The following is a 26,186-nucleotide window of genomic DNA, read 5'->3' as shown; positions in this document are numbered from 1 at the left end:
CCTAATAATAATTTTTAAATAGAACTATCTTGGTGGTGTGCACCTTCAATCCCAGCACTCACAGGAGTTGGAGGCATACAGAACTCCTTGAGTTTAAGGATTGCCTGGTCTACATAGAGAGACCTTGGCCCCCAAGAAAATACTAAAAATGGGGCTATTGGGATGCTGGGAGCTTGTTCAGTTAGTGAGTTCCAGGACAGCCAGGGCTATACAGAGAAACCCTGTCTCAAAACCAAAAAGAAAAGGGGAAAAAAAGGGAAAACAAGCAATATACGTGTAATGTTGTATAGCTGAAGGTCTGTTTCTATAATGACATATTTTTTCTGTAATATCTGTTCCATGTTTCTACTTTTACTGGTTATCAGTCAGATCTTAGTGTGGCAGCAAAAGCTTACATACAGATTACAAGGTAACTACCATCATTTGAGTTTTAAAGACAGAACACCTTTGCACAGTAGTGTCTCAAGATAACACTGGCGCTCGCTCTAGTCCTAAATTGTAATTTTAGAGATTACTGTCTATTTCCACGTTGAATCTTTCCTTTTCCTCCTAACATGTCTCCCCCCCCCCCAACTTTTTCTTTAGGAACGACATCTTTGTGTTTCTGTTAAGCACACGAGCTGGAGGACTGGGTATCAATCTCACAGCTGCGGACACAGTAAGTGATGAGGTCTCGGTGCATTGGATGTTTAGGGCTCTACTATAAATAGTTCATTCATCGCACATTTTACCTTTCCTTTTGTTTTTTCTAGTCATTCACTTTGAATGATTTTATACATTAATTTAATAAATTGCTTACTATGTGTCAAGTATTTTCCTAACAGTTGATATATAGCATGAAAATAAGTGAATGGGAGATGGCTGCTAGTCAGGCAGTCCGATTAGTTTTGTCTGAGGAGCTATAACTAAACAAATAAGAAAGGGTTGTTTTCTTACTAGTGACTGATTTCATTACTTGAGAAGGTAATGCTAGAAGTTGTGGTCTAAATGTCAAGAGCTGTTTGGATAGCGATGAATAATTAAGTAAAATAAAGGAAATTATATTCTTGCAATTTTTCATTCTTTCATGCCAAGTCTCCTGATAAGACGACTTTAGCCTCTGAAAGGGGAAAGAAATTTCCTTTTGAATCTTAGCATTATTCCATGGATTCAAGTGTATTTATTAGTAGCAGTCATAGTAACATTTAGATTGAAATGTGTAAATAGGAAATGTTTCCTAAAAGGCATGACTCTGAAAACGGCACTCCGTGTGTAGCCGGTCTTTGCTACTAGGTCAGTTCTTCTCTTTCCTACCTTTTAACTCTGTCACCACCCCCACCCCACCCCCGTTTCACCCCCCATCACTAGATAGGAGAGAAAGGATAGAGATGCCTCAATCTAAATTAATTCTTCTTTGCTTGTAGATGGTCTTTCCTATTTTGTGGCTTCTGTTTCCTACCTTTATCTCCCTGGTTCATCCCCTATCACTAGATAGGCAAGAAAGGATAGAGGGGGGAGAGAGAGAGAGATCCCTTAATCTAATTTCTTGTTTCCTCTTTGAGCACTAACGACTACTTTGACTACTTCTTTGTAGTACCTTTTGACTACTAACAGACTGCACCTAACCCTCCTTAGCAATCACCAACCACACCTATGGTGTGCCCCTAGCATTTATATATCCTCTGTAAAGTTCCCCAGAATTCCAAATGTCACACAATCACAGAAACTATCTGCAGCTGGCAAACCCACGCCTCTGCTAAAGCAGGAGGCAAATCATAGCTGCTGCAAGACAACAGAAGAAGCAACACAATATTTCTGTGTTTTTTTTTAAAGAAATCAAAATCCAAGAATTCTCACTATAACTCTGTGTGACTATTGTGGTCCGTCTGAAATCTGAGCGTTGAGATTCTCACAAGTACAAGAAGGAACAAGTTCATGAAGTTGTAGAGAAATGAGGGACAGGATGAACAAGCCTGAGACGTTCATAGCAGCAGGTCTGGAGTTAAATCCTGGCCCTTAGTGTCCACTCCTCTAATAACCTTAGCATCCTCGAAAGAGTTGATCAAGGGAGTTGGCCGCACTGTGTTAATAGCTGTGCTCAAAGAAGAATTCAGATTCTAAGGGAATGCTAATTGTCACCTGTAGGGTCCCACCTTACATCGCTTACTGTCCAGTGGGCCGGGCCTGAAGGCCTAAGGACTGCTGGCACAGGCAGGCAGGCAGGCTGTGATGGTGTGCCGTTGGTGTGGTCACTGATGTGGCTGCTCTCGCCTGTTCTATGACAGGACAGATTTGCCCTTGTCTTCCTTTTCTCTTTTGTTCTTTTTCTTTTCTTTTTTTATTTTTTTGTCCAATAGTTACACACTTTTTTCCAACAGTTACACACATACCAGTTTTTCATAGCTGATCTTTTGAGCTCATTACACTCCCTAGCCATATACATTTTGATCCAAATCCATTTTTTCTCTACCAACACTCTAATACAGTTTATAACCTGTGTAACTAATGTGCTACTTGAAGCTCCTATCCATGGCTTACAAGCCTCGTTGCTTATAGCCTGTATCTGCTGTGCCAGTCTCGTTGCCAGATCCCTTTCCCTCCCAGAAGTAAACAACTGACTTGTAATTTTTAGAGTACACCATTACTTTATTACACTACCGTGTTTGTTACCTGAGACTAGATCTTTGTGTCCTGAGCTATCCTTTTACCTGGTAAGCTTTTTTTGTATTTCAAAATCCCAGTCCAATGTCACATTCCTTCCTGGGTCCCTCCCTTTCCTTACTCAAGTCAATCATGTTACATTACAAGTAATTAATAAACATACTAGGCTTTGACCTACCTCATCATTAGAAAGGAAGCCCTTTTTCTAATACCTGGGCCAGTTCCTGCATATGTCCATTCACTCATTTAACAGATGGTTAATATGTATCAGGCAAGAGCCTGGTACTATTTTAGGCACTAAGAATTCAGTGTTCAATAGCATGAAGTTCTATTTTTCGCCTAATAATTACATTGCTAGTTGTGGTAATTGATATAGTATAAATAGTTCCAAGAACTAATTTAAGTGTTATGTTGAAAAATACAACAAACAGTAAGAGAGGTAGATGACCCAGGTTTCTGTTTCATACGGGATATTAAGGCTTCTCTGATAGGTGACATTTGAGATGATATCTGAACAGAGTGAGAAAGCAAGCCAAGAGTTAATCTGGCAAAAACACGTCAAGCAGAAGAGATAGGTCTAGGGCTCTCAGTTAAGAGCCTGGTTAGCACCAGGGGGTGATGGCACATGCTTTTAATCCTAGCACTCAAGAGCAGAGGCAGGCAGATCTCTGAGTTAGAGACCAGCTTTGTCTACAGAGGGAGTTCTCAGCACATCTTGCTAGGGGTGCAGTCTGGGGACCTGGTTGGCAAAATGAAGCAACATCAAGGAGTAGAGAGTAGATAGAACAGAATTGGTGAAGCAGGGAGGTAGAATGTACCACACAAGCAGGTCATGCGGGGCTTGATAGGCCATGAAAAACTGAGATTGAGGGCTATAAGAATTTGAACATGGGATTAACATGGTTTATTTTGCAAGGGTTTTCAGGCTAGAGCCACACTGAAGGGGCTGAAATGATTCCCCTCTGCTTCAACTTCCCAAGTCCTGGTTCTACAGTGAGGTGCCTGGCTCAAGTGCCTGACTTCTGGGATAGAACTGGACGGAATGTAGAGAACACTGTAGTTGGAAAGGTAACAGAGGGGATAAACAAGAGTCTTAGGCTTAATGTGGCAGTGCTCAAAAGAAAGGCTACAACTGGAGACATATTTTGGTATCACAGTATGAATAATATTTAAGACTGTGAGGCTAGATAAGGTCTCTGCAGAAGTTCAGCATAATTAACTTTAGTATGTTTCTGGACTGGAGAGATGGCTCAGCAGTGAAGAGCACTAGTTGCTCTTCAGAGAACCTGGGTTTGATTCCCAGCACCCACATAGCAGCTCACATCTGTCTGTAAGTCCAGCTCCAGGGGATCTGATGCTCTTTTCTGACTTAAGGGACACAGATGTACATGCATGCAAAATTTCATACACATAAATAATATTTCATACAAATAAACAATATTTTTTAAAGAAAATAAATTTCTTTTTTGGCTTGCCTGTCTTTACTTTGGTCTATGATAGGATCCTTTGGCTTCTCTGGGCCACTTTGGACAAGGTTTGGTGGGGTTTGGTTTTGAGACAGGGTTTCTCTGTATAGCCCTGGCCATCCTGGAACTCTCTCTGTAGACTCAGAAATTTGCCTGCCTCTGCCTCCCAAGTGCTGGGATTAAAGGCGTGCGCTTCCTCTGCCCAGCAGGAATTGTCTTTAAAAACACATTAAATACACAAAGAAGACAAAGTCTATCTGTAATATTCATTATATCTGCCACCACAAAGCAGCAAAATATCCACATAGGACTCCTTTTAGATAATTAAGTTGGCACCAAGTTTGAAAGGAGTGCAACATAAAGCTAGGGGGCCATAGGACACTATCTGAGAAAGCAGTGCATCTCTGTTGGTTTGATGGAGGAAGTTGGATGAGTTAGGTAAAATAATGTATTTACACTTTGTGCTTCATTCAGGAAAGATGATGTCTTTATTATCAAGGAAGTGTTTGTAAGCATGTATTTGGGAACTAGGCTACTTGGTTAGTAAAAGCGTGATTTTAACAGTGATGAATAACAGGTGATTTTTACCATGTTGTTCTTTCCATTTCTTCATGGAATAAGGGTATCTGTGACTCTGTTTAGGGAGGGGTTGTTACATGATTTATTTTTCTTTCTGTCTGACTTGTTTCAGATGCTTTCCTGTGGAAAGAGGAGGAACTTTTGCAACATATGCCCAATGGAATTAGCTTTTAGATCCCCCAAGGGAATAACATGTATTTTCTTGGAAGGAAAAATAAAACCCTCTTCAACTTCCTGCTAACTAGTCTAACTTGTCCAGTTGTCCCTGTTTTCCATTTCATTCCCTCATCCCTTGTCCTATATAGTCCAATCCCTGAACACCAGAATAACTCTCCCCAGCCTCCCCATGTGCTTGCCTGGCTTGCTGTTTACAGCTTCCTGAATGTACTGTTCATAGATTTCTCCTTAGTCATCGCTGGGCTGCACATTCTGTGTGATGTACTTTCATCATTCCTAGCTATACCAGCTCTGGTACTATAATTGTAACTTGTTTGTGTCTAAAAGGTCTCACCAGAAACCTGAAATCTGGGTGTCACCTCTGTCTTGATTGAGCACCAGACCCCTCACCCGGCACACCCACTGGCTCACGTTATGGTGACCCCAATCTTGCTTTGTATTTCTGTCTTTTTACTCTTAATCTGTCTTTAAAATACTTATTTATATATATATTTCAGTATTTTTTCCTGTGGTTCTCTTCTTCTAAGCAGTATCCTATTTTGTTGTGTTCTCTTCCCACATACATCTTCATAAGCTTTAGTTTTCTGTTTATGAGCCTAGAGGAGCCAAAATTAAATCATGTTTTGGTTGCTTCTCAGATCTCTAGGAACAATACAGATGTTAAAGCAATCTTTGATTCATGGTGTAGGGATCTCTACGGTGAAGTTGGCGCTTCAGGGTAGTCTTTAAGCTGTGATTTAATCACGTATGTCATTTTTACATATGTTGGATAATACTAATGTTGAAATAATTTATTTTGTGTATGGTTGTTGTTTTGCCTGTGTCTGTGTTCTGCACTACTGGCATGCCTGGGATCAGAAAAGGTCAGAAGAACTCGAGTTACAGAGGGTTTTGAGCTGTGGTTTGCTATGGGCTCTGTGACTTGAACCAGGACCCCTGGAGGAGCAAGAACATCTTGTACATATTAGCCATCTCTCCAGCTCTGTACATGTCTCCTTTTTCTTAAGTCTGTATTTCCTTACTTTACTCTTTCTGAAAATTTTAAACAGATTTTCTAGATAGGGATAGTAGAGACATGAGATAAGGGGTCATTTTAAATTCAAAGTCAACCTTGCCTTTATTGGAAATTCCAGGCCTACCAGGCTATATAGGAAGACATTGTCTCAGAGATATAAAGGGACTGAGGATTTAGCTCACTGGTAGTGTATTCTCCTAGCGGCCAGCATATAACAAAGTTTGATCCCATGATTGATTGATTGATTGATTAATAGATAGATAGATAGATAGATATTCCGAAATCTTTAATTTCAATTTAGAATTCCAATATGTCTTCTGGTAAAGTTTTTTGTATTTTGGCAGACATTGTATATTTCCACATCAGATCTGTAGACTTAATTATTCTGGCCAGCCCTTTATATTCCCCACCCTTACCACTGGCATTTAACCTATGCCTCAATTGAACAATCAATCACACCTCCTGTAAAAGGAAGACCCGACAAGTGTGGTGATATACGTCTTTAATCCCAGTTCTTGGAAGGCAGAGACAGAGGATCACAGCACTATTCAGTGCATTCAAGGTTAACCTGGACTACCTAGAAAAATAACAGGAAAGAGCAAAACAAGATATACATAACAAAAAGAGCTAGTGGGGTATTTAAACAATAGACTTGAAAGCATAGTAGTGCACAGGCACTCATGAGGGAGATACAAAATGATCATTGTAAGCTCAGAGGCTAACCTGGTTCATATAGTGATGTCACAGGCGTACATGCAGTCACTTATTTTAAATGTTGATGTTTTTTGTGTACCCAGGGTCCTGATTGTGCACAGAATAACAGAATTGCTTCAAATTTAAATAAGTACACAAATAAACTGCCTATGAATATGCCTGTGAGCTCCCATGTAGGTGCTGTTAATCAAACCTAGGTCCTCTGGAAGAGCAGTACACCCTCTTAACCACTGAGCCGTCTTTCCACTATTGTTATTTTTTGATTTAAGCTTGGGAAGTAGAGGCTAAAGAAAGGATCAGTATTCAAGGTCATTCTTAGCTACCTATGAAACTCAAGGCTAGCCTGGGTACATGAGATCCCGTCTCACCAAAGAAACAGTATTATTCACCAGGAAAGGCAACATAGAAAAGGGTTCAGAGATGAGTTCCTTCTTAAAATAGCACACAGGAGGCCTTGCAGATGCTGCTGTCTGGTATGCTGCCTGGTAGTCATCTGATCTCAGCCATGCTCAGTCCCACCATGTTCTTCAGCATCTCCATCAGCAGTGAGCCTTGGAATGCAATCTCTTTTGAGTTGGAGCTGATAACTGACTCCCTATGGAAATTTGAATTGAGATTGATACTGGATAGTAGCTGTTGACAGATAAATTAACAGATTGACAAAAGAAAACTTTATTGCTGAGCTCCAGAGAGGATTCCCACTTCCACAGAATTATTCCAGAAACCATGTGCCAGGGGGTGACTTCATTCTACATAGTGTCACTGCCAGCAAGTACATATGGGGAGGATTTGACAGTGAGGTGGTCTTGACAAATACTGGTTCAAACACAAACAATGCCCTCCTTTTCACATGCACTGCTAAGCTTGAATCATTAGATAGTAAGCCTGTGGTCCTTAGGAAAGACAGAAATGAGCATAAAGCTAAGGGCCAGGCTGGCCATAGCAATGTACACCATTCATTAATCCCAGCCAGTGGATCTCTGTGTTCAAGCCCAGGCTGCTATATATTGAGTTCCAAGACAGCCAGGGCTACATAATAGACCTTGACTTAAAAAGATGTAGGGTCACTTGATTGATGGTAGTTTATTATGGTGTTGGTTGATTATTGTTCAGCAGACTAGCAGTAGCTTTAAGAGAACCCTTTTAACATTACATTCTAGAATTCATAGAGCATAAAGTGATGTTGATGAGAACTAGGCAGTGCAAAGAAAGCTGTATGTATTTCTTTGCAAGGACTGCAATCTCAGGATTTTTTTTTTTTTTTTTTTTTTGCTGTGATGAAACACCGTGACCAAAAAGAAATTTTGGGAGAAGAGTGTTTGTTCAGCTTACACTTCCATACTGAGGGAAGTAAAGACAGGAACCTGAAGGCAGGAGCTGATGCAGAGGCCATGAAGCGTGCTGCTCACTGGCTCGCTTTTACTTGACTTACTCTACCTGCCTTTGTATAGAACCCAGGACTATCCGCCCAGGGATAGCACCATCCAAAATGGGATGGAACCTCCCCCGTTGAGAAAATGCCATACAGCCAATATGGTGGTATTTCTTCAACTGAGGCTTCTTTATATTTGATGACTCTAGCTTTTGTCATGTTGACATACAAGACAAGTTAATACACTTATGTTGGGAAAAGGTTCAAATGCTTTGTCTTAATTCAGCTCCCAAAGAGATTCCAAATGCTGAGGGTCTCTGCCTCCAGCTGGCTTTGATTGGTAATGAAGAATTACCATACAGCCAATGGCTGGGCAGGAAAACAGGAGCAGAACTTTTGGATTGCACTGGTAAGGGTCAGTGGGGAAGAGAGAGGAGAGTTGACTGAGGAGCAGAGATATCAGAGTTAAAGGTCTGTCAACTTGAAAGAATCTGGTAAAGTGGCCCTAGGAGCCACGTCCCCAATTGGGTCTAGGGTAGTAGAAATGAAATAAAGATTTTTAAAGGATGTTGTTAACTCAAAAATACTATAGGGGAATGTGTGCTAGAAGAGGGGAGGTTTAGAAGTGCCCAGCCATTGAGCAAGTAAGGCGTATCAAAATTAGCTTCTGTCTATCTGTCTGTCTGTCTTTATCATTTGTGAATCCAGAGCTCTTGGGCAGGTTCAGTGTGCACAACCAGCTTGGGGGTGGGGAGGACAGAACCAAACCAGATTAACTATTTAATGCTACACACTTAGAAAAATTCTTCTATGCCTTAATCTCTTCATCTATAAAGTAAGAGGGTGGGTTTTTTTTGTTTTGTGTTTTGTTTTGTTTCATCTTGTTTCTAGTGCAGAGAATCAAGCCAAGGTCTGTTTTACTAAATACCTGCTGTGTGTGCTCTGCCATTAGGCTGTGTACCCAGTGCTAAAATAGAGGTCTCATTAGTGTACAGGTCATAGAGATACTATGGGAAGAGTTACTGACTTAGCATAGTGGTTGCACTTACAGGCTACTATTAATGATATATTAGCTAACTAATACTAGATGTAGCTATTAGCTGTTAATATTGTTTCTGTTAATTTAAGAGATTGTTGCTGTTTTGCCCAACCTGGTCTTGATAGTGATCCTTTCATGTGAGCTTCCTAAGTATCAGTGACTTTAGGCATATACAAGCACTCGTGTCAAATTGTTACCACCAATCCCCCCCTTTTAAATTTATTTTTAATCGTGTATGTGCACATGCCGTGAAATCTAGATATGTCAGATTCCCTAGAACTGGAGATAGAGGAGATTATCAGCCTCCTGTCCTATTCCTCTTAACCATCTATCTAGTTCATAGTTTGATCTGTTCAGTGAAAACTGGAAAGACCAGAGGCATACCTATTTTTCCATAGCAACTCACATGTAGCTTGGTCTTTTAAGGAGTTTCTTTTTCATCATTACACCATAGAAAGAAATTGAACATGACTGACAGTAGCTTTGTAGACAGATGAGTGGCTGTACTGCTCTCAGAATTTCTGTCCTTCACTCAGAACATCCATTTTTGTTGTGTCCTTTTCTTGTCTATGCAGGTCATTTTCTACGACAGTGACTGGAACCCCACTGTAGACCAGCAGGCCATGGATAGGGCCCACCGCTTGGGGCAGACAAAGCAGGTCACTGTGTACCGGCTTATCTGTAAAGGCACAATTGAGGAGCGTATTCTGCAGAGAGCCAAGGAAAAGAGTGAGGTGAGCACTGGGAAGGAAGGGTGATCACGCTGGAGGGACAGAAAGCAGTCACAGCAACTGTGCCGAAACTTTTTGGTTTTCCGAGACAGGGTTACTCTGTGTAGCCCTGGCTGTCCTGGAACTCACTCTGTAGACCAGGCTGGCCTCNAACTCAGAAATCCGCCTGCCTCTGCCTCCCAAGTGCTGGGATTAAAGGCGTGCTGAAACTATTTAAGACTTGTATTTCATTAGGCAAACAAACTAGTGTTCTTGGTACGCATCAGAGCCTGTTTAGTCTTACTAACTCCTGTGCACACTGACACCAGGAAGGGTGACATTTCAGAGTCCACCTTGGTTTGTCCCAAAAAAATCTCAAATTGTCCTTTTTTTGGGACAAATGATGTGGAGGAGCCAGGTCATTGAACAAGAACTAGTGAGCCAAGGCCTCCCTTTGGAGCTGATTCACAGGGCTGCTGCTGCTGCTATATGGGAAAAAACACATGCAGATGACATTTTAATCCACTTTGTTTAGATTCAGCGCATGGTGATTTCTGGTGGGAACTTCAAACCAGATACCTTGAAACCCAAAGAGGTGGTTAGCCTTCTTCTAGATGACGAGGAACTGGAAAAGAAACGTACGTACTTTGGCGACCGAAGTTCTACCCTCCCCAGATTTACAGAATGAGATAAGCATTGCATATGCCAAGGCTAGAGTGAATGGTGAGTGAGTGTGTGTGTGTGTGTGTGTGTGTGTGTGTGTGTGTGTGTGTGTGTGTGTGTAGGAGATTGTGGTTACCTTCCACTATATGAGTTTCAGGTTCAAATTCAGGTTGTCGGGCTTGGTAGCAAATGCCTTTACCTAGTGAGCCATCTCATTGGCCCAGAAAAATATTTTACACATAATTTCAACAGCAAGCTTCTATAACTATAAAGACCCTTTGCATAGAGTTGTATATTCTGAGAATATTGAGTTTCAGATTTACCCTGAGTTCCTGTGAGCGCTTCCTCACCTCCACATCTAAAACTAAGCTCTTTTCAAGAAGAGAAGACAAGGAAGCCACATAACTGAGTAGAATCCAGGTTTGAACCTAAAAGCTGTTGAGACACCAATAACTATTGTTCATTATTTAGGAAAACAATATTTTGTTTTGTTTTGGCTTTTGGTTTTCTGTTTGTTTGGGTTTCGCTTTGTTTTTTGTTTCCTGAGACAGAATTTCTTTATGTATCCTTCCTTAGCTGTTCTGGAACTAGCTCTGTAGACCAGGGTGGCTTGAACTTATGAAATCTGCCTAACTTTGCCTCTTGATCCCTGGGATTTAAAGCATATGCCCAGACTAATATTTTTCTTAAATAAAAGTTCTTCTTAAACAAAAATTATACCTTGGGAACCACTAGAGGATATGGCCCTAAATTTCAGAGGATAACAATTATGACTCCTACATTTTCTTGATAGTGAGACTGCGGCAGGAAGAGAAACGGCAGCAGGAGGAAAGCAACCGAGTGAAAGAACGCAAACGCAAGCGGGAGAAGTATGCAGAGAAGGTATCTCCTGACGTCTTGTGGGGGCCACGTCCTGGGATAAGTTTTAGAAGCACAAAAAGCCTTTGAGTGCCATACATGCATGTATGCGCGGGCACCTACACACATATTTGTTTCACATAGTAAACTACAGCTTGCATGTGCAGATCCAAGGACGACTCGTGAAAGTTGGTTTTCTCCCTCTATCATGAAAGTTCTGGCCCTCCAGATTGGCAGGCAAGCACTTTTATGTGTTGGGCTAGCTCATTATCTGTGTTATTTGAAACAGTTCTATGCTGGTAAACATTTGATGAAGTAAAAAACATCAAATGTAGAGGAGTTTTTCCTTCTCACACATGCTCATGTAGGTCACAGTTGGACTGGACAATCAGTGATAACTGTGATAGCTAAGGAGATAATGTTACTTACATAATTAGCTTTTATAGAAATTAGTTTATGTGGTTTGGGTCAGGGTCTTTCTACTTATCCTTGCTGCCCTGGAACTTACTGGGTAGACCAGGCTGGCCTACAACTCAAACTATCCTCCTGCCTCTGACTCAGGAGTGTCTGGCTTCTTTCATAGACTCTTTTAAAAAGGACCCGGGCAAGCATGATGAGAACTACCTTTAATCTCAGCAATTGGGAAATGGAGTCAGGCAGATCTCTGAGTTCCAGGACAGTCATGGCTACATAATGAGACTATCTCCAAAAAAGAAAACAGGCTGGGGTTGGATCCCTTTGGTCACAGGACTTTGATGACTGGCAGCCTAGAGCTGGTCTGTTAGAGCCCCTATCTGTGAAGGGGGGATACTTTCTACTCACTTCTTTTATAGACTTGGAAAATCCTAAAAATGAAACACAAAGTCCTCCTGGTTTGGGCTGCCATTTCTGCCCCTTCCCTGGCAGGCTCTTTTTCCTCAGTCTGTTCTCATATCTAACCCATTACTTGCCACTACTCAAAATAAAAATAGCATTAACATACAGAAACAATATCAGGTCTGGGGGTATAGCTTAGTGTTAAATGGTTAGGGTATCATCCTTAGAAATGGATCAGTGAGGGAGGGGGGGAAGAAGAGAGGACAGAGAACCTGTCAAAGAATAAAGGTGGCTTTCTCACAGGCAGACACAGAAATCTGTAGTTCTTTTGTGTGTGAGTGATAGTGTACACATGCCACAGTGGGTATGGGAAGTTCAGGGGACAACTGTAGAGCTGGTTCTCTCCTTCTGCCTTTCTATGGACTGGGTGGGCTGGCATCACCCAACTTAGGTGGCAGTCACCAGTTCCCATTGAGCCAACCGCATATGATTGTACACTCTTAAACCCTGCAGTAGATGTACACAACATGCCTCTGTCTGAAAAGGACAGTGAGATGGCTCAGAAGGTAAAGGCACTTGATGCCTAGCCTGAAGACCTGAGTTTTATCCCAGGAATTGATGTGGTGGGTGGAACGTAATTCCCACAAGCTGTCTTCTGACTTCCATGTGAATGCAGTGCATGCATATGCACACAGTCAGTCAGTCAGTCAGTCAGTCAGTCAGTCAATGAGTGAGCCAGACTAGAAATAGGCTGTCAGGAAAGGGTATGCCTTTCTCTTCCTCTGTGAGTTTTCACTTCCTTTAAGATTCAGGGCTTGAGAATTGGCTCAGTGGTGGAGCACTTTCTCCGAGTGTGAGAGGCCTTTAGTTCAGTCCTCAGTACATATATAACCTATGCACACAAAAAATTAATTAAGCCCGCATAGTCATGCTGTCAGGAAGATGGAGAAAATTTGAGGTCAGCCCAAGCTATAGAGAAAGACCCTGTCTCAAGTCAGTTGTGGGGTGTGTGCTCATAGCTTAGGCAGGACAATGAGGCCACACCAGGAACCATAACAAGTACCAGGCTAGTCAGAGCCATATAGCAAGACTCTGCCTATAATTGTTTTATTTGTTAATCTCACTTTTCTCTTTGGGGCAAATGCTCATGTTTTTATGTATTTTCTGATCTTTGTATTCCCAGAAGAAAAAGGAAGATGAGTTGGATGGGAAGAGGAGGAAAGAGGGTGTGAACCTCGTGATCCCGTTTGTTCCCTCTGCTGACAACTCCAACCTCTCCGCCGATGGGGACGATTCCTTCATCAGTGTCGACTCAGCCATGCCCAGCCCTTTCAGTGAGGTTAGCCTCCTCCTGCGTTCTACAGCACAACTCTGGGACTGCACTCTGACCTTGTGTCAGGGACACAGTGGGCAGTGGCCACTTCCAGCCTTGTGGGAAGTGTTGCATAAGGACAGGCTGACTCTCAGAGCCCAAGGCAGGATCAACACTGAAGGCAGATGGGAGAGAGAAATGCATACATGTCCCCCAGAGCATGTTCTCACAGAGCGTGAGGGCTGTAGCCAGTGAAGTTATTAGTAATCTCAGCCCTTCTGCCTCCAGATCTCAATCAGCAGTGAACTGCACACTGGCTCCATTCCCCCTGACGAGAGCAGCAGTGACATGTTAGTCATCGTGGATGACCCAGCCTCCTCAGCACCTCAGTCTAGAGCCACCAACTCTCCTGCTTCCATCACAGGCTCTGTGTCAGACACTGTGAATGGTAAGTGATGCTGCCCTTTCATACAGCGTCAGCCTGCTCCACTGCTCAGTGGGAAGCATTCCTCTGGGGTAAGTGAGCTCTGCTTCCTTTTAGGATACGGGGTTTTATTATTATTACTTTTTTTGTTCTGTTTTGGGTGTTTTTGTTGTTTGTTTGTTTTTTTAAGACAGGGTCTCTCACATAGTGCTGGCATTTGCTATGTAGACCAGGCTGTCCTTGAACTTAATAAGAGATCCACCTGCCTCTGATTTTCACATTCTGGGATTAAAGGCATATACTACCACATCTGGCACATTGTTATTTATTGTGTGTGTGTACACAACGTGGAGGTCAAAGGACAGAACACTAGAATTGGTTCTCCTTCCACCACTATGGTCCCAGGGATTGAGTCAACCTCTCAGGCTCGCTATCAGCAGCCTTTACATGCCTAACCATCTTGTAAACCCAGATACTGGTATCTTATTCTCTTTTCCAAGAGTAGAATATACAAAAAGATTTACATTTTTTTAGTAGTCTTTCCAAGCAAAGGGAATAAGTAATGCTTAGGAAAGGCAAAATAAGAGCTCGTTGACTTTTTTTTTTTTATTATTGTTTTCTACTTATTCTGTCTTTAGTATTTCACCTTTATTTTTGCTAGTTTTTTTTTAAACTCTTTACATATTGAGTATGTGTGTGTTTCTGTGTGTATGTGTGTATTCAAGTGTGTGATTGTATGCAGGGACATGCATATGCGTGTAGAGGCCAAAGGCTGACAGTGGGTGTCTTTCTTGGTTGGTATGCATGTATGTTTGGGGACGTGTATATTTGTACGGAGGCCAGAGGTTCACATCAGGTGTCTACTTCTGTCACTGTGCAGTTCTTTCGCTGTTAGATCACTGACCCTGGCGCTCACTGTTTGAGCTAAGCTAGCTGGCCAGTGAGCCCCAGGGACCCACCTGTGTCTGCCTCCCCACCCCTGTGTGTGCTACATGCTGTCTCTCGAAGCCTGGAGACCAGGCTCAGGGCTCCTGCTCCCACACCAGGCACTTTCTCCAGGAGAGCTGGCTCCCCAAACCCTACATTCTGCTAGTTTTTAACTAAAGTTAGCTTTGGGGACATTTCTTTTTTGTTGTTTTATGAGGCCTAACGTTACTACTACTGCATTTTGATGAACCTTAATTTTAAAGCCTAAAAATAGGACTGACCATAGTGCTGTGAAGGGGGAGGATAGGTAGAAACATCTTGAAGTCAAGGCCAACCTTGGCTACATAATGAGACCCAGTCTCAAATTTTAAATTTAAAACAAAAAACAAAGAGCAACCTTAGCCATAAGAGTAGAAGTGGCTGAGTCGTAGAGTGCTTGTCTAGCACGCGCTCACCCAAGGCCTGGCTCAGCGCCCAGAAGGTTGTTTTGTTTTTGTTCTGTTTTAAATAGGGACAGAGGTTGGTTGTTGAAGGCAGGAACACTTTAATTTTTGGAGCCATTCTTGGAGTTCATTTAGTGATGGGCTAGAATAAAAAGTAGTAACCACGGTGGAGCCGCTCCTTAGAAGGGACACAGTTGGGAGATCATAGCTGTGTTAAAAGACAGCCCCAAATGTCCTCAGATCTCAGTGAGTCGGGCACCATATCCTGTGTCTATGGTCCCAGAACTCAGAATATCAGTCTGAGATTGGAGGATTACTTGAGATCGGGGGTTTAAAAAAGGCCACCCTGAACAATATTAGAACACCTTGTCTCAAACAAAAAAGGACCCCTTGAGAGCCAGTATTCCCTATCAGGGGATATTTGTTACCATTTTAAGAGATTTATATTTTTCCCTCTTGGCTATTTGTTCCCACAGGAATTTCCATTCAGGAAGTGCCAGCTGCAGGACGTGGTCACTCAGCTCGAAGCCGAGGCCGCCCCAAGGGTTCAGGAAGCACAGCCAAAGGAGCAGGCAAAGGCCGAAGCCGCAAGTCCACTGCAGGCAGTGCTGCTGCCATGGCAGGAGCCAAAGCAGGGGCTGCAGCAGCTTCCGCAGCTGCTTATGCTGCATACGGGTACAATGTGTCTAAAGGTTGGTGCAGATTGTGGTCTAGGACTGTCTGAGAATCCATTTAACATAGAGTGTGCAGGATACTCCAAGCCAAAACCCGGAGACCAGCTTAGGACTGAGCAGTTCTGACTCACCCTGTACTCCTGATAAATAGCTGTCTATGAAGTACAAGTAGCTATGGCCAGAGTGAACTGAAGGAGCTGCACTTGAAACATCCAGGTTCCTGCCCCTACCCTTTAATTCTGGTTGGTGTTTGGTTGGTTGGTTGTTTGCTTGTTATTCTGGGACATTTATTTCCCAGAAATCCAAACAAGGGTAGTTAACATTCATCCAGCTACCTGGGCCGTTGCCTCAGGCAGTCACACCTAAGAGTGCATAGGGGTAGAGCTGGCAGAGCATGCATGCCCTTGAATGGAACAAGCCAGAAGAGAAGCACGTTATAGAGTGGTTTATAAGCAGTGTACAGATAATGGAAGGAAAGAGGCAAGCTTACTTGTGATTACAGGTCAAAAGTTGCCTCCCCTCTATGCAAAGTCTGGCCTCAGGTAGATAATAGCACACACTCAGAATCCCAGCACCCAGAAGGCAGTTTCTAGTCCAGCCAGAGTTACCCTACTACAAACAAAAATCTCAGGTGGGCTTAGCATAGCTCATAAGTTGGGGGAGGGGGCTTGTTTGTTAATTCTTTTTCATTTTTATCTCATGTGCATTGGTGTTTTCTGTACATGTATGTCTGTGTTAGAGTGGAGGAGTGTCTGGAACTGGAGTTACAGATAGCCATGAGCTGCCATGTGGATGCTGGGAATTGAATCCCAGGTCTCCTGGAAAAGCAACCTGTGGCTCTCAACTATCAAGCCATCTCTCCAATCCTTGTTTGTTAAGTTTTAGGATAGAATTTAATGTATCTGAGGCTGGCCTAGTTCTCATGATGCAGACAGTGATGACCTTGAACTTCTGATGGCTAGTAGAATTGTTACAGCAGGGAAAGGCATACTTGTATAGAGAGTGCTTAGTGAAAGTTGATTCCCTTCTCCTCTCCCATTGCAGGGTCTCCGCTTTCATTATTGTTTCCTTAAGGAAATGAGTACAGTAGGCTACCCTGCTGTTTGTTAGCCCTTTGCTAGCTCATTTGTGTCCTTGGAAAACAGTGGTAACTACAGTAATCAAAGCTACTGTGCCAGGGCTCATCCGAGAATGAGGCAGTGTGACACAGCAGAGAAGCAGGAAGGGGCACGGCAGGCAAGGAGGCAGACCAACAGGGACTGAGAGCTAGGGGTGAAAAGTGACAAGGACTGATCCAGAAGTGACCTGTAATCCAGTGTCTGTGAGCAGGGATGTCTGCCCAGCCCAACGAGTAACACAGAAGAAACATACTGGCCATGGAGGTGTGCATCCCAGAACTTGGAAGGGGCAGGCAGGAGAATCAAGATTTTCAGGTTATCCTCTGCTACATAGTAAGTTTAGTGAAAAACCACCTTGGACTCCTGAAAAAAGAGAAAAGCAGACAGACAGAACAAACATAGTAGACAGGGCTGGCAAGATGGCTCAGCGGTTAAGCGCACCAACTATTCTTCTAGAGGTCTTGAGTTCAATTCCCAGCAACCGCATGGTGTCTCACAACCATCTGTAATGGGATCCAATGCCCTCTTCTGGTGTCTCTGAAGAGAGCAATGGTGGTGTACTCATATGCATAACATAAATCAATAAATCTTTTTTTTTTTTTTATAGTAGGTACACTTGTCCCATTGTAGGTAAGAAAAAGTTCACTATTGTCCAGAGAACTATCACCAAAGATGAGAGGTTTGCCCGAGTCCTTGATGTGACAGAGCTTGGAAAACAGGGGTAGCCTTGGCCAGTGCTAGGGGATTTTGGTACAGATACAAGATAGACTGGGCCACCTTGTGTCCCTTGGCCAGACTTGAAGAGTAGTGGCTTCTGTGAAATGAAGAAGGAAGCAGCAGCCAGGCCATGGTGGCGCATGCCTTTAATCCCAGGACTCAGGAGGCAGACACAGTCAGATCCTTTTGAGTTCAGGGCCAGCCTGGTCTACAGAGTGAATTCCAGGATAGTCATCTATCTCTATGAAAGATGATACTATCTCAACAAGCAAACAAAAAGCAACTGAATTCAGTTGTTTTCCAGAAGACAAGTCAGCGTTAGTGCCTGGTGAGCTAGAGCTCTCATTGTGCAACCAGACCTTCCATGCCAGATATGTGCCCTCTCCAGAGCCTGAAGAGTATGTCTTCCACTCTGGTTGGGGTAATGTAGGTGGGACTTAGTGTTTGTTGCTATCTGTCAACAATGCAGACATCTTACCAAAAGGCAATTAACAGGAAAAATAGGCAAATATGCCTCAGAGATGTTGGCAAGGAGCAACAGACAGAGGGTGTCCCTCCCCTTTCCTCCAGCCCAGACTTAGGCTAATACTTCAGACTCCCAAGGCTGACAGCTGGTGCTGAGGGCCATTGTGGTTCTCTCCATCCCTACAGGAATCTCCGCAAGCAGTCCTCTGCAGACATCCATTGTCCGACCTGCTGGCCTTGCAGACTTTGGACCTTCAAGCGCCTCTTCTCCCTTAAGTTCCCCTCTGAGCAAAGGAAATAATATTCCTGGGACTCCTAAAAGCCTCCACATGACCAGCAGCCTAGCCTCAGACTCCTTGATCCGGAAACAGGGCAAAGGCACCAACCCCTCTGGAGGACGGTAACCATGGTAACCATCTCTGCCCTCTAGCTTCCTTCAACCAAACCAGGGGCTACAGTCCTGAGCCATAGGTGGTCTTTGGATGGCTTGCCTAGTGTGGCATCTTGCATCCTATTTGGAGAGTGGAAAGGACCAGATGTAGCAGGAGAGGACAGGCAGGTGGTTGGTGTGAGCACTTTTATCACCTGTTTCCAAAGGAATATCCTGGGTTCGGCCCCACAGCATCCTAGATGTACTCTGCAGCCGTACTCTTAACCTCTTTTTGGGGAAGGGCCTGACGCAGACCCCTTTTACAGATGCTCATGCACACTGTCTCTACCCCATCCCACTCTTCAGCTCTGACCATGTCCCTCATGAAGGATCCATGGGTGCTGTGAAGAGCCTTCCATAGTGGAGACTTGTCTAAAGGTTATGGATTCCTGCAGGGCTAGGAAGGAGGGAGTGGTTCCCTGGCATCCACAGTCTGGGAGCTCTCCTGGGTCTCTAAACACTGTTTGCCACAGTGTCATCACTGAAGAAAAGAATGCAGTGAATGCCAGAGAAGATGGTGGCTGTAAGGATGAGAGAGGCTGGAGCAAGCAGAGCCACAGGCAGTTATCCCAGCATTTCCCCCACTGTCCAGCACAGTTCACACCAGGGAAGCTTTAGGTCCCACCAGCAACAGTAGCAGCAGCTCCCACTCTGGGACCTCCCAGAAGCCAGTAAGAGACCAGGAACCACCTCAAGCAGCAGGACATCCTCACCCCCTCTTGCAGACGCCCCTTTGCCCATCCTGAATGCACAGCCTCCCTGGCTTTGCCCTTCAGCCCCTGCTTGGCTGTATGCACTGTCTGTATTGCACTGAGAAAGAAGGGACAGCAGGAGTGAGATGGGGACAGAGCTGCCTCAGCACCACCCCTCCCAGCCCTGCCCCACTCGCCTGAGCTTGCTGCCCTCTGAGAGGGGAAGGGCGGCTGGGAGGGCTTTCCACCTGATGTCCCTGGTGGAACAGGTGCTTCTGGGCGGGCCAGCCTCTAATTTGCACACCTGAAATCGCGGAATTGAGTTTAGATAGATTGATTTTTTTAAACCCTTTTTTTTTTTTCTTTTGGAGTAGGTGTAGGGGAATCATTTAATTTAAATCATAAAGATTCCCCTACCCAAACCCTGACTCCTATGTACAGATGCTCTTTAGAGGGAATCAGAAAAATGCCAAGCCTTTTTTTCTCTTTGAATGTGCTGTCTATTTTTATAACTGAACTTGTACATATGTATAAAGAGAGACACATCTTTCTTTTACTAACTGGATAAAAAAAAATCTTAAATAAAATGGAGTGAGATAATTTTATGTAAATCAAAGTGTCTGTGGTCTTTGCAGCTGCCTTTGTACTTTGCAGTACAAAGTAGTGCCCTTGGAGATTTGACAGGGTCAAAACAATGCAGAGCCCTAATTTCTGTGACCAAAGATGACCATAGTGGGACAAGGAGTGTGCGGTGGACGTGTGCTCAGGCGGACAAGGAGTGCACTGGGGGAGGTGCTTGGGGGGGACAAGGAGTGCTATGGGGGGGGCATGTTCAGGGGGACAAGGAGTGTGCTGGGAGGGGGTGCTCGGGACAAGGAGTGAACTGGGGGAGTGCTCAGGGGGACAAGGAGTAAGCTGGGGGGGTGCTCAGGGGGACAAGGAGTAAGCTGGGGGGCTGCTCAGGTGCAGTGTTAATTGAACTTGCGTATCTACCCTTCAAAAGAAGATTGACCAAGTCCCTGGCATGTAGTATGGGCCCTGGGGATGAGAGTTCCTTAGGGTTCAGTCCCAGCAGGACTGACCTGGAGCAGGCAGAGTTAGATAGTGGTAATTTGAATGCTTGTAAGAAACATGAAAGGAGGGCTGGTGAGATGGCTCAGTGGGTAAGAGCACCCGACTGCTCTTCCGAAGGTCCGGAGTTCAAATCCCAGCGACCACATGGTGGCTCACAACCATCAGTAACAAGATCTGACTCCCTCTTCTGGTGAGTCTGAAGACAGCTACAGTGTACTTACATATAATAAATAAATAAATCTTTAAAAAAAAAAAAAAAAGAAAGAAAGAAACATGAAAGGAAACCATAGGTGAGTCCCTAAGGATTACAGATTTTCTTAGTTTTGACAGCTGACTGGTCAGTTGAGGAAAAGGCACTATGTACCAGCCTAGACTGGCAGTCACTGTTCTGTGATTGAACTTAAGATACTCACATGTTCTTACATCATCCTTGAGCACTCCCTAGCCTGGCTTCACCCATACACTTTGATGGAGACAGACTGGCTGCTGGACAGCTGCTGTTCCGTTGCTAAAGACAGACCTTCATCTTCCAGTAGTACTGTTGGTCCTGCTTTTCTTGCTGGTAAACATGACCAGGGCCTCACACAGAGCACACTGGCACAAGGTTCCCAATTAACTCTACCCTGCACCAGCCCTGCTGTGGCGTTTGTAACCGAGTGAGTCAGCTGGCCTATTAGACTGAGGCCCATCTAGTTTCCATCCCAATAAATCCACCAGTGAATTCCTCTTAGTCTTAGAACCACAGTGGCTGCCTCACTGTGGACTTGACAATGAGATCCTGAGTAGCTTCACTCACATGTTGATGTGAGTTCTGGATCAGTCTGGGAACTGCAAACACACTACAGTATTCCTGTTCAGTGTTTAGTCTGTCTCATAGCTTCAATTCTCTCACCTGCCTCCTTTCCCAGTTAGAGTATTGTGATCTTCCAATAAAAGGCTTTGAACACAAGTGTCTCCTACCCCATCTCCCCACTTTCAAAACATGTCTTCTTTTCTTTTTTTTTTTTTTTTTTTTTTTTTTGGTTTTTCAAGACAGGGTTTCTCTGTGTAGCCCTGGCTGTCCTGGAACTCACTTTGTAGACCAGGCTGGCCTCGAACGCAGAAATCCACCTGCCTCTGCCTCCCGAGTGCTGGGATTAAAGTCATGTGCCACCATGCCCGGCTTCTTTTTTTTTTTTTTTTTAAAGAAAGATTTATTATTATATCTAAGTATACTATAGCTGTCTTCAGACACACCAGGAGAGGGCATCAGATTTCATTCCAGATGGTTGTGAGCCACCATGTGGTTGCTGGGATTTGAACTCAGGACCTTCAGAAGAGCAATCAGTGCTCTTCACCGCTGAGCCATCTCTCTAGCCCCCATGTCTTCTTTTATATGTAAAAGAAAAGCCCAGGCCCGGCAGTGGTGTTGTCCAGCCTGGACTACAGAGTGAGTTCCAGGACAAACAGGGCTACATAAAAAGACCCTGTCTTGAAAAACTTAAATAAATAAACAAACAGAACATGTCTGGAGAGAATTCCAGGTAGGCTAAAAGGTCATTTCTCAGCAAGCCTTAGAGCCCAGTCCAGGATAAAGGCATGAGCTGAGCCTGTAAAGCAGGCCTGTCGGTCAGCCATGGGGGCCACATAAATGGATTTTAAGGTCATGGGTCTGAATATTCAGCCTGGGAGAGCAGGTCTGTGCTGCACTTGTTTTGACAGGCTCTGCCTAGGGCTTCATCGAAACTTCCAGGATAGGCTTGTGTCCAGGATGATGGGCTGGGCACAGTATGTGGCCCGTGCAGACTGAGCAATTAACTGGGTGTGTCTTGCACAAAAACCTTGGTGTTTGCAGGTCAGTGTCCAACCATAGATCCTCACTGGTGGCTTTCACATGAAATATTTACACCAGGCCATCTTAGATCCTTAAATGTATAATTGGAAACTTACTAGATTCTTTGGATCTAGAGTGTTTTACAGCTGTGTACATCCACTCTGCTTTTAATGCCAAGGAAGGATTTTTGCAGGAAGAGTTTAGCCATTGAGTAGAAAAATCAATTGAAACCTGAGTCATGCCTTCAGGAGATCTTAGTTACACTACCAGTCTTATTGGCGGTGGTGGTGGTTTTGGTTTTCACCTTGGTTTTTGGTTTTGTTTTGTTTTTTTGAAACGAGGCTTGGGTACCTCAAGTTCACCTCAAACTTACTATATAGAGTAGACTAGCCTTGAACTCCTGACTTTCCTGCCTCAAGCTTCCAAGTACACCACCATGCCAGCCTACCTTGACATCTTAAATAATAGGTTCTACTTCAGGAAAACGGTATAAATCTGTATTTCCAACAAAACCCCAAATGTTGGCATGTGTCAGCACATCTGGCTTTGTTGTTTTGTCTTTTACTTTAAACTGTTTCCTCCACTACAGTTCAATGTGGGTTCTGCCGACACCGTGTGTTGTTGAGTACCTGACCCAACCTGTCTGATTACTGTCATTTACAAGATCACCCTGTATTCCTGGCATGATGAAGCCGTTGCTGTGACCATCAAACTCCTTCAGGGTCAACATTCTTAGCTGATTCCTGGTTCTTCCTCATGGCCATGGAGAAATCTGGCTTCTCACCCGTGCTTCTCTGAGACCGCTCCCGGGTGATAAAACCCTACAGTCCAAGTAGCAGCAAGCTTATTGCTGGCTTCCCACTTCAGCTGTGTTCATGATGCGTTTCACATCGGTGAGAGGGAGAGGGCAGGTAAAGGAAGCAGGGCCTCTGGCTGAGCCCAGGGTTCTGCTATGAGGAAACAATAGATTCTAAGGAAAGTGTCTGCCTGGGAAAGACCTTGAGAGATTGAACGGTGGGAACTTGTGCCTGTTTCAGACCTTGTGGGAATGAATGGCCCAACCATTGCCACAAAGGCTGTATCAGACAGACAGCCCCAGGACCAGCTTAGACATAGCAAACTAAGCCCAGAACCAAGTGTCAGCAGAGGTGAATGGAAAAGGGAGGCTTGGTAGAGGCCCTCCCTCTCTGTGTCTCGCTCATTTCTTCCTTCCTGGTTTCTGCTCTTCAAAGCTGGCACCACCCACTTGCTTCCATTTCTCCTCCCTAGTGGCAAGCTGGATGTACTCCTGCTTCTGGCAGCTATAGGACGGTGTTAATGATGATAGTTTGGTTTGGGTTTTGTTTCGAGATAAAGTCATAGGGTCTTCTTAAGTAGCCCAGGCTACCTCTAAACTCATGGTCCTCCTGCTTCAGTACCTAGGGATTATGAGCCTGTGCTGTAACAGTGCTAAGGGGTTTCTTGCTTGTCTGTCCTGGAATCTGCCCTCAGGCTTGGCAGATTGGAAGGGACACAGTCTAAGAGTCCTTGCTAGACCACTTAGGAGCAGATTGGGAGGTGGTGGCATGGGGTCTGTGACAGGTAGAGGTAAGTCTCAGGTTAACAGAGTTTGGGGTCCCACGTGGACTATTTAGAGAAGGAGGCTTATTCAATAGCAGAATGGCAAGTGAGGAGGTTACTGAGAACCTGCTGGGAGGCTAGCTCTCTTCTAGCCTTTTGTGGAGATAATGGGCTGAAATGAGACAGGGGCTTGAACGCTAGGAGAGGCAGCAGGCTCCAGATGGAATGGTCTGGAGAAGTTCAGTTGTGGGAAGCAAAGACGTCCAGTTAAACATTGACAGGGTCTTGACAAGAAGGGTCACAGGAAAGGATACAGAAAGCATTTTGAGATCTAGGACTAAGAAGTGCAAGGTTCGGAGAAGAAGAGTGGGCTAAAAGGGTGTTAGGACCACCAGGTAAGTAGGAACAGCAGCCATAAATCTTGGAGTAGGGTTTTGGACTGTTACATTAGCAGTGCTGTAGGGAGAGGTAGTGGGTCTTTGCCAGTAGTTGGTAGGTTCAAATCCCTGAAGGCTGGAAGGAGGTGGTCAAGAGAATATTGGTCCAGGCATTCAAAAGTGATGGAGTCCTATGGTTTAAACAGTATGGAGGTATGGTAGACTCTGGGAGAAGACATCTCACACCTGAAGGTGACCAATAGCAGTAGTCTATTTAATCATGGTTTCAGATAAGCAAGTGAAAATCAAGGCCAGAATCTTATCCACCCCCTGAGAAATCTCTGATTTTTATTATAATTGACCACAAAGGGCAGCTTTTCCCATTCTTGCCAGGATCATCTGGATTGAGTTGATAATTCCGATTGTGATTATGCACAGAACTGCCACAGCACAGACCAGGCAGTGATCCCCATTCTTAGCACGATGAGTCTGAGCAGGAAGCGTTGGCATGGGCAGCCTGTCCCCAAGAGAAAAAGTGGAGGTCAAAGGTGAAGTAAATAAATACCACGCAAGGTAGGTAAGATGCAGAAATTCTCACTCTTGGGAGTTGGGGTTCAATACAAAGGATTCCAAACATCTAGGGAATGTGGATAGGCATGGGATGGATGCTCAGGGGTGGCAGCCAGCCACTCGGGAAAGAGGATTGGAGGGGGGCTGGCAAAGAGGAGCAGTTGGAGGACCAGTGGACAGGTGAAGAGAAAGGCAGGAAAGGCTTGGCTTGGCAGGAAGGTGGGTGAAATGTTGGGGACAGCTTACAGGGGGCGGGGGCAGGAGCAGACAGAAGAGGGTGTTGAGGGATGTGGTGACTGAGGAGGGGTCTCCTCTGCAGGAGGACCATCTAAGGAAAAGAACAGGTAGGAGCATATGGGCTGGAGATGGTGCAGGGCAGGGAGGGGGGGCTGATTTTCCATTTGGGGCCCATGTTTGACCGTTGCTAGGGGTAGCTGAGGAAGGTACATCCTGGGTAAACATAATCAAGGGTCAAGGAGGGCAAGAACCTGGATAAATTGTTACAGTTTGGGACTCCACACTAGTTTTAGGAGAAGCTTCCCAGAATGGCATGGCCGTGGTTAACAGCCTCCCTGTTCCCACTAGGATTGCAGAAATGTGCTGCAGGACTTTTCTGCACACACACAACCTTAAAGGGGGCAGTGGTGGTGCACACTTTTAATCCCAGCACTTGGGAGGCAGAGGCTGACAGATCTCTGTTCAAGGCCACCCTGGGCTACAGACTGAGCTCCAAGACAACCAGAGCTACCAATTTTGATGTGTATTTTTTCCTGAATGTACATAAGTGTGTTACCATTGCCTAGAGACTTCAGAGACCAGAAGAGGCTCAGATCCTGTGGAACTAGTTATGGACAGTTGTGAGTTGCCACATGGGTGCTGGGAACCAAACCAGAGTCCTCTGGAAGAGCAGTCAGTGTTCTTAGCCTCGACTTGACAGTATTTAGTAATAACATCAACCAAAGAGCTGGGATCCAGTTCAGTTTTCAAGTTGCTTGCCTAGCATGCATGAAACCCTGGAGTTCATCCTTAGCACCATATAAAACTAGGCATCATGTGCAACAACCTACAATTCTAACACTTCAGAAGTGGAGGCAGGAGGACCAGAAATTCAGGATCACCCTAGGCTACATGGTAAAATCAAGGTCAGTTAGGTTTACATGAAATACTGTCTGCCCCAAAAATAAAAGAATAGGGGACAGAGAGAGCACTCAACAGTTAAGAGCACTAGTTTTTCTTATGGAGGCCCTGAATTCAATTTCCAGTGCCCACTTACAGCTGTCTGTAACTCCTGTCCAGGGTAGCCGTCTTCTGACTTCCAGGGGAATGGGTTCATGGATACCTACACCAGGTCAAGCAGTGGTGGCGCATGCTTTTAATCCCAGCACTTGGGAGGCAGAGGCAGGCGGATCTCTGAGTTTGAGGCTAGTCTGATCTACAGAGCAAGCTCCAGGATAGCCAGGGCTACACAGAGAAACACTGTCTCAGTAAAAACAAACAGGGCCGGGGTGGTGGTGGTGGCACATGCCTTTAATCCCAGCACT

General features: G+C 44.5%; 1 protein-coding gene across 1 annotated transcript in view; it reads left to right on the top strand.

The window, feature by feature from the left end:
* The window catches only part of Ino80 (INO80 complex ATPase subunit), a 97,504-nt gene extending 77,642 nt beyond the window's left edge, over window positions 1–19,862 (top strand). Inside the window, exons 29-36 of the mRNA XM_021192643.2 lie at window positions 586–658; window positions 9,578–9,736; window positions 10,248–10,350; window positions 11,169–11,257; window positions 13,233–13,388; window positions 13,650–13,809; window positions 15,632–15,847; window positions 18,316–19,862. Coding sequence (XP_021048302.1) covers window positions 586–658; window positions 9,578–9,736; window positions 10,248–10,350; window positions 11,169–11,257; window positions 13,233–13,388; window positions 13,650–13,809; window positions 15,632–15,847; window positions 18,316–18,533 — 1,174 coding nt within the window. The 3' untranslated portion in view covers window positions 18,534–19,862. The remainder of the gene's footprint in view (window positions 1–585; window positions 659–9,577; window positions 9,737–10,247; window positions 10,351–11,168; window positions 11,258–13,232; window positions 13,389–13,649; window positions 13,810–15,631; window positions 15,848–18,315) is intronic.
* The last annotated feature ends 6,324 nt before the right edge of the window (window positions 19,863–26,186 follow it).

The sequence above is a fragment of the Mus pahari genome, chromosome 3 (assembly GCF_900095145.1).
Source record: "Mus pahari chromosome 3, PAHARI_EIJ_v1.1, whole genome shotgun sequence".
In the NCBI taxonomy this organism is placed as follows: Eukaryota; Metazoa; Chordata; class Mammalia; order Rodentia; family Muridae; genus Mus; species Mus pahari.
The sequence above is the reverse complement of the archived record's forward strand: the minus strand, read 5'-3'. Positions and strand labels throughout refer to the sequence as shown.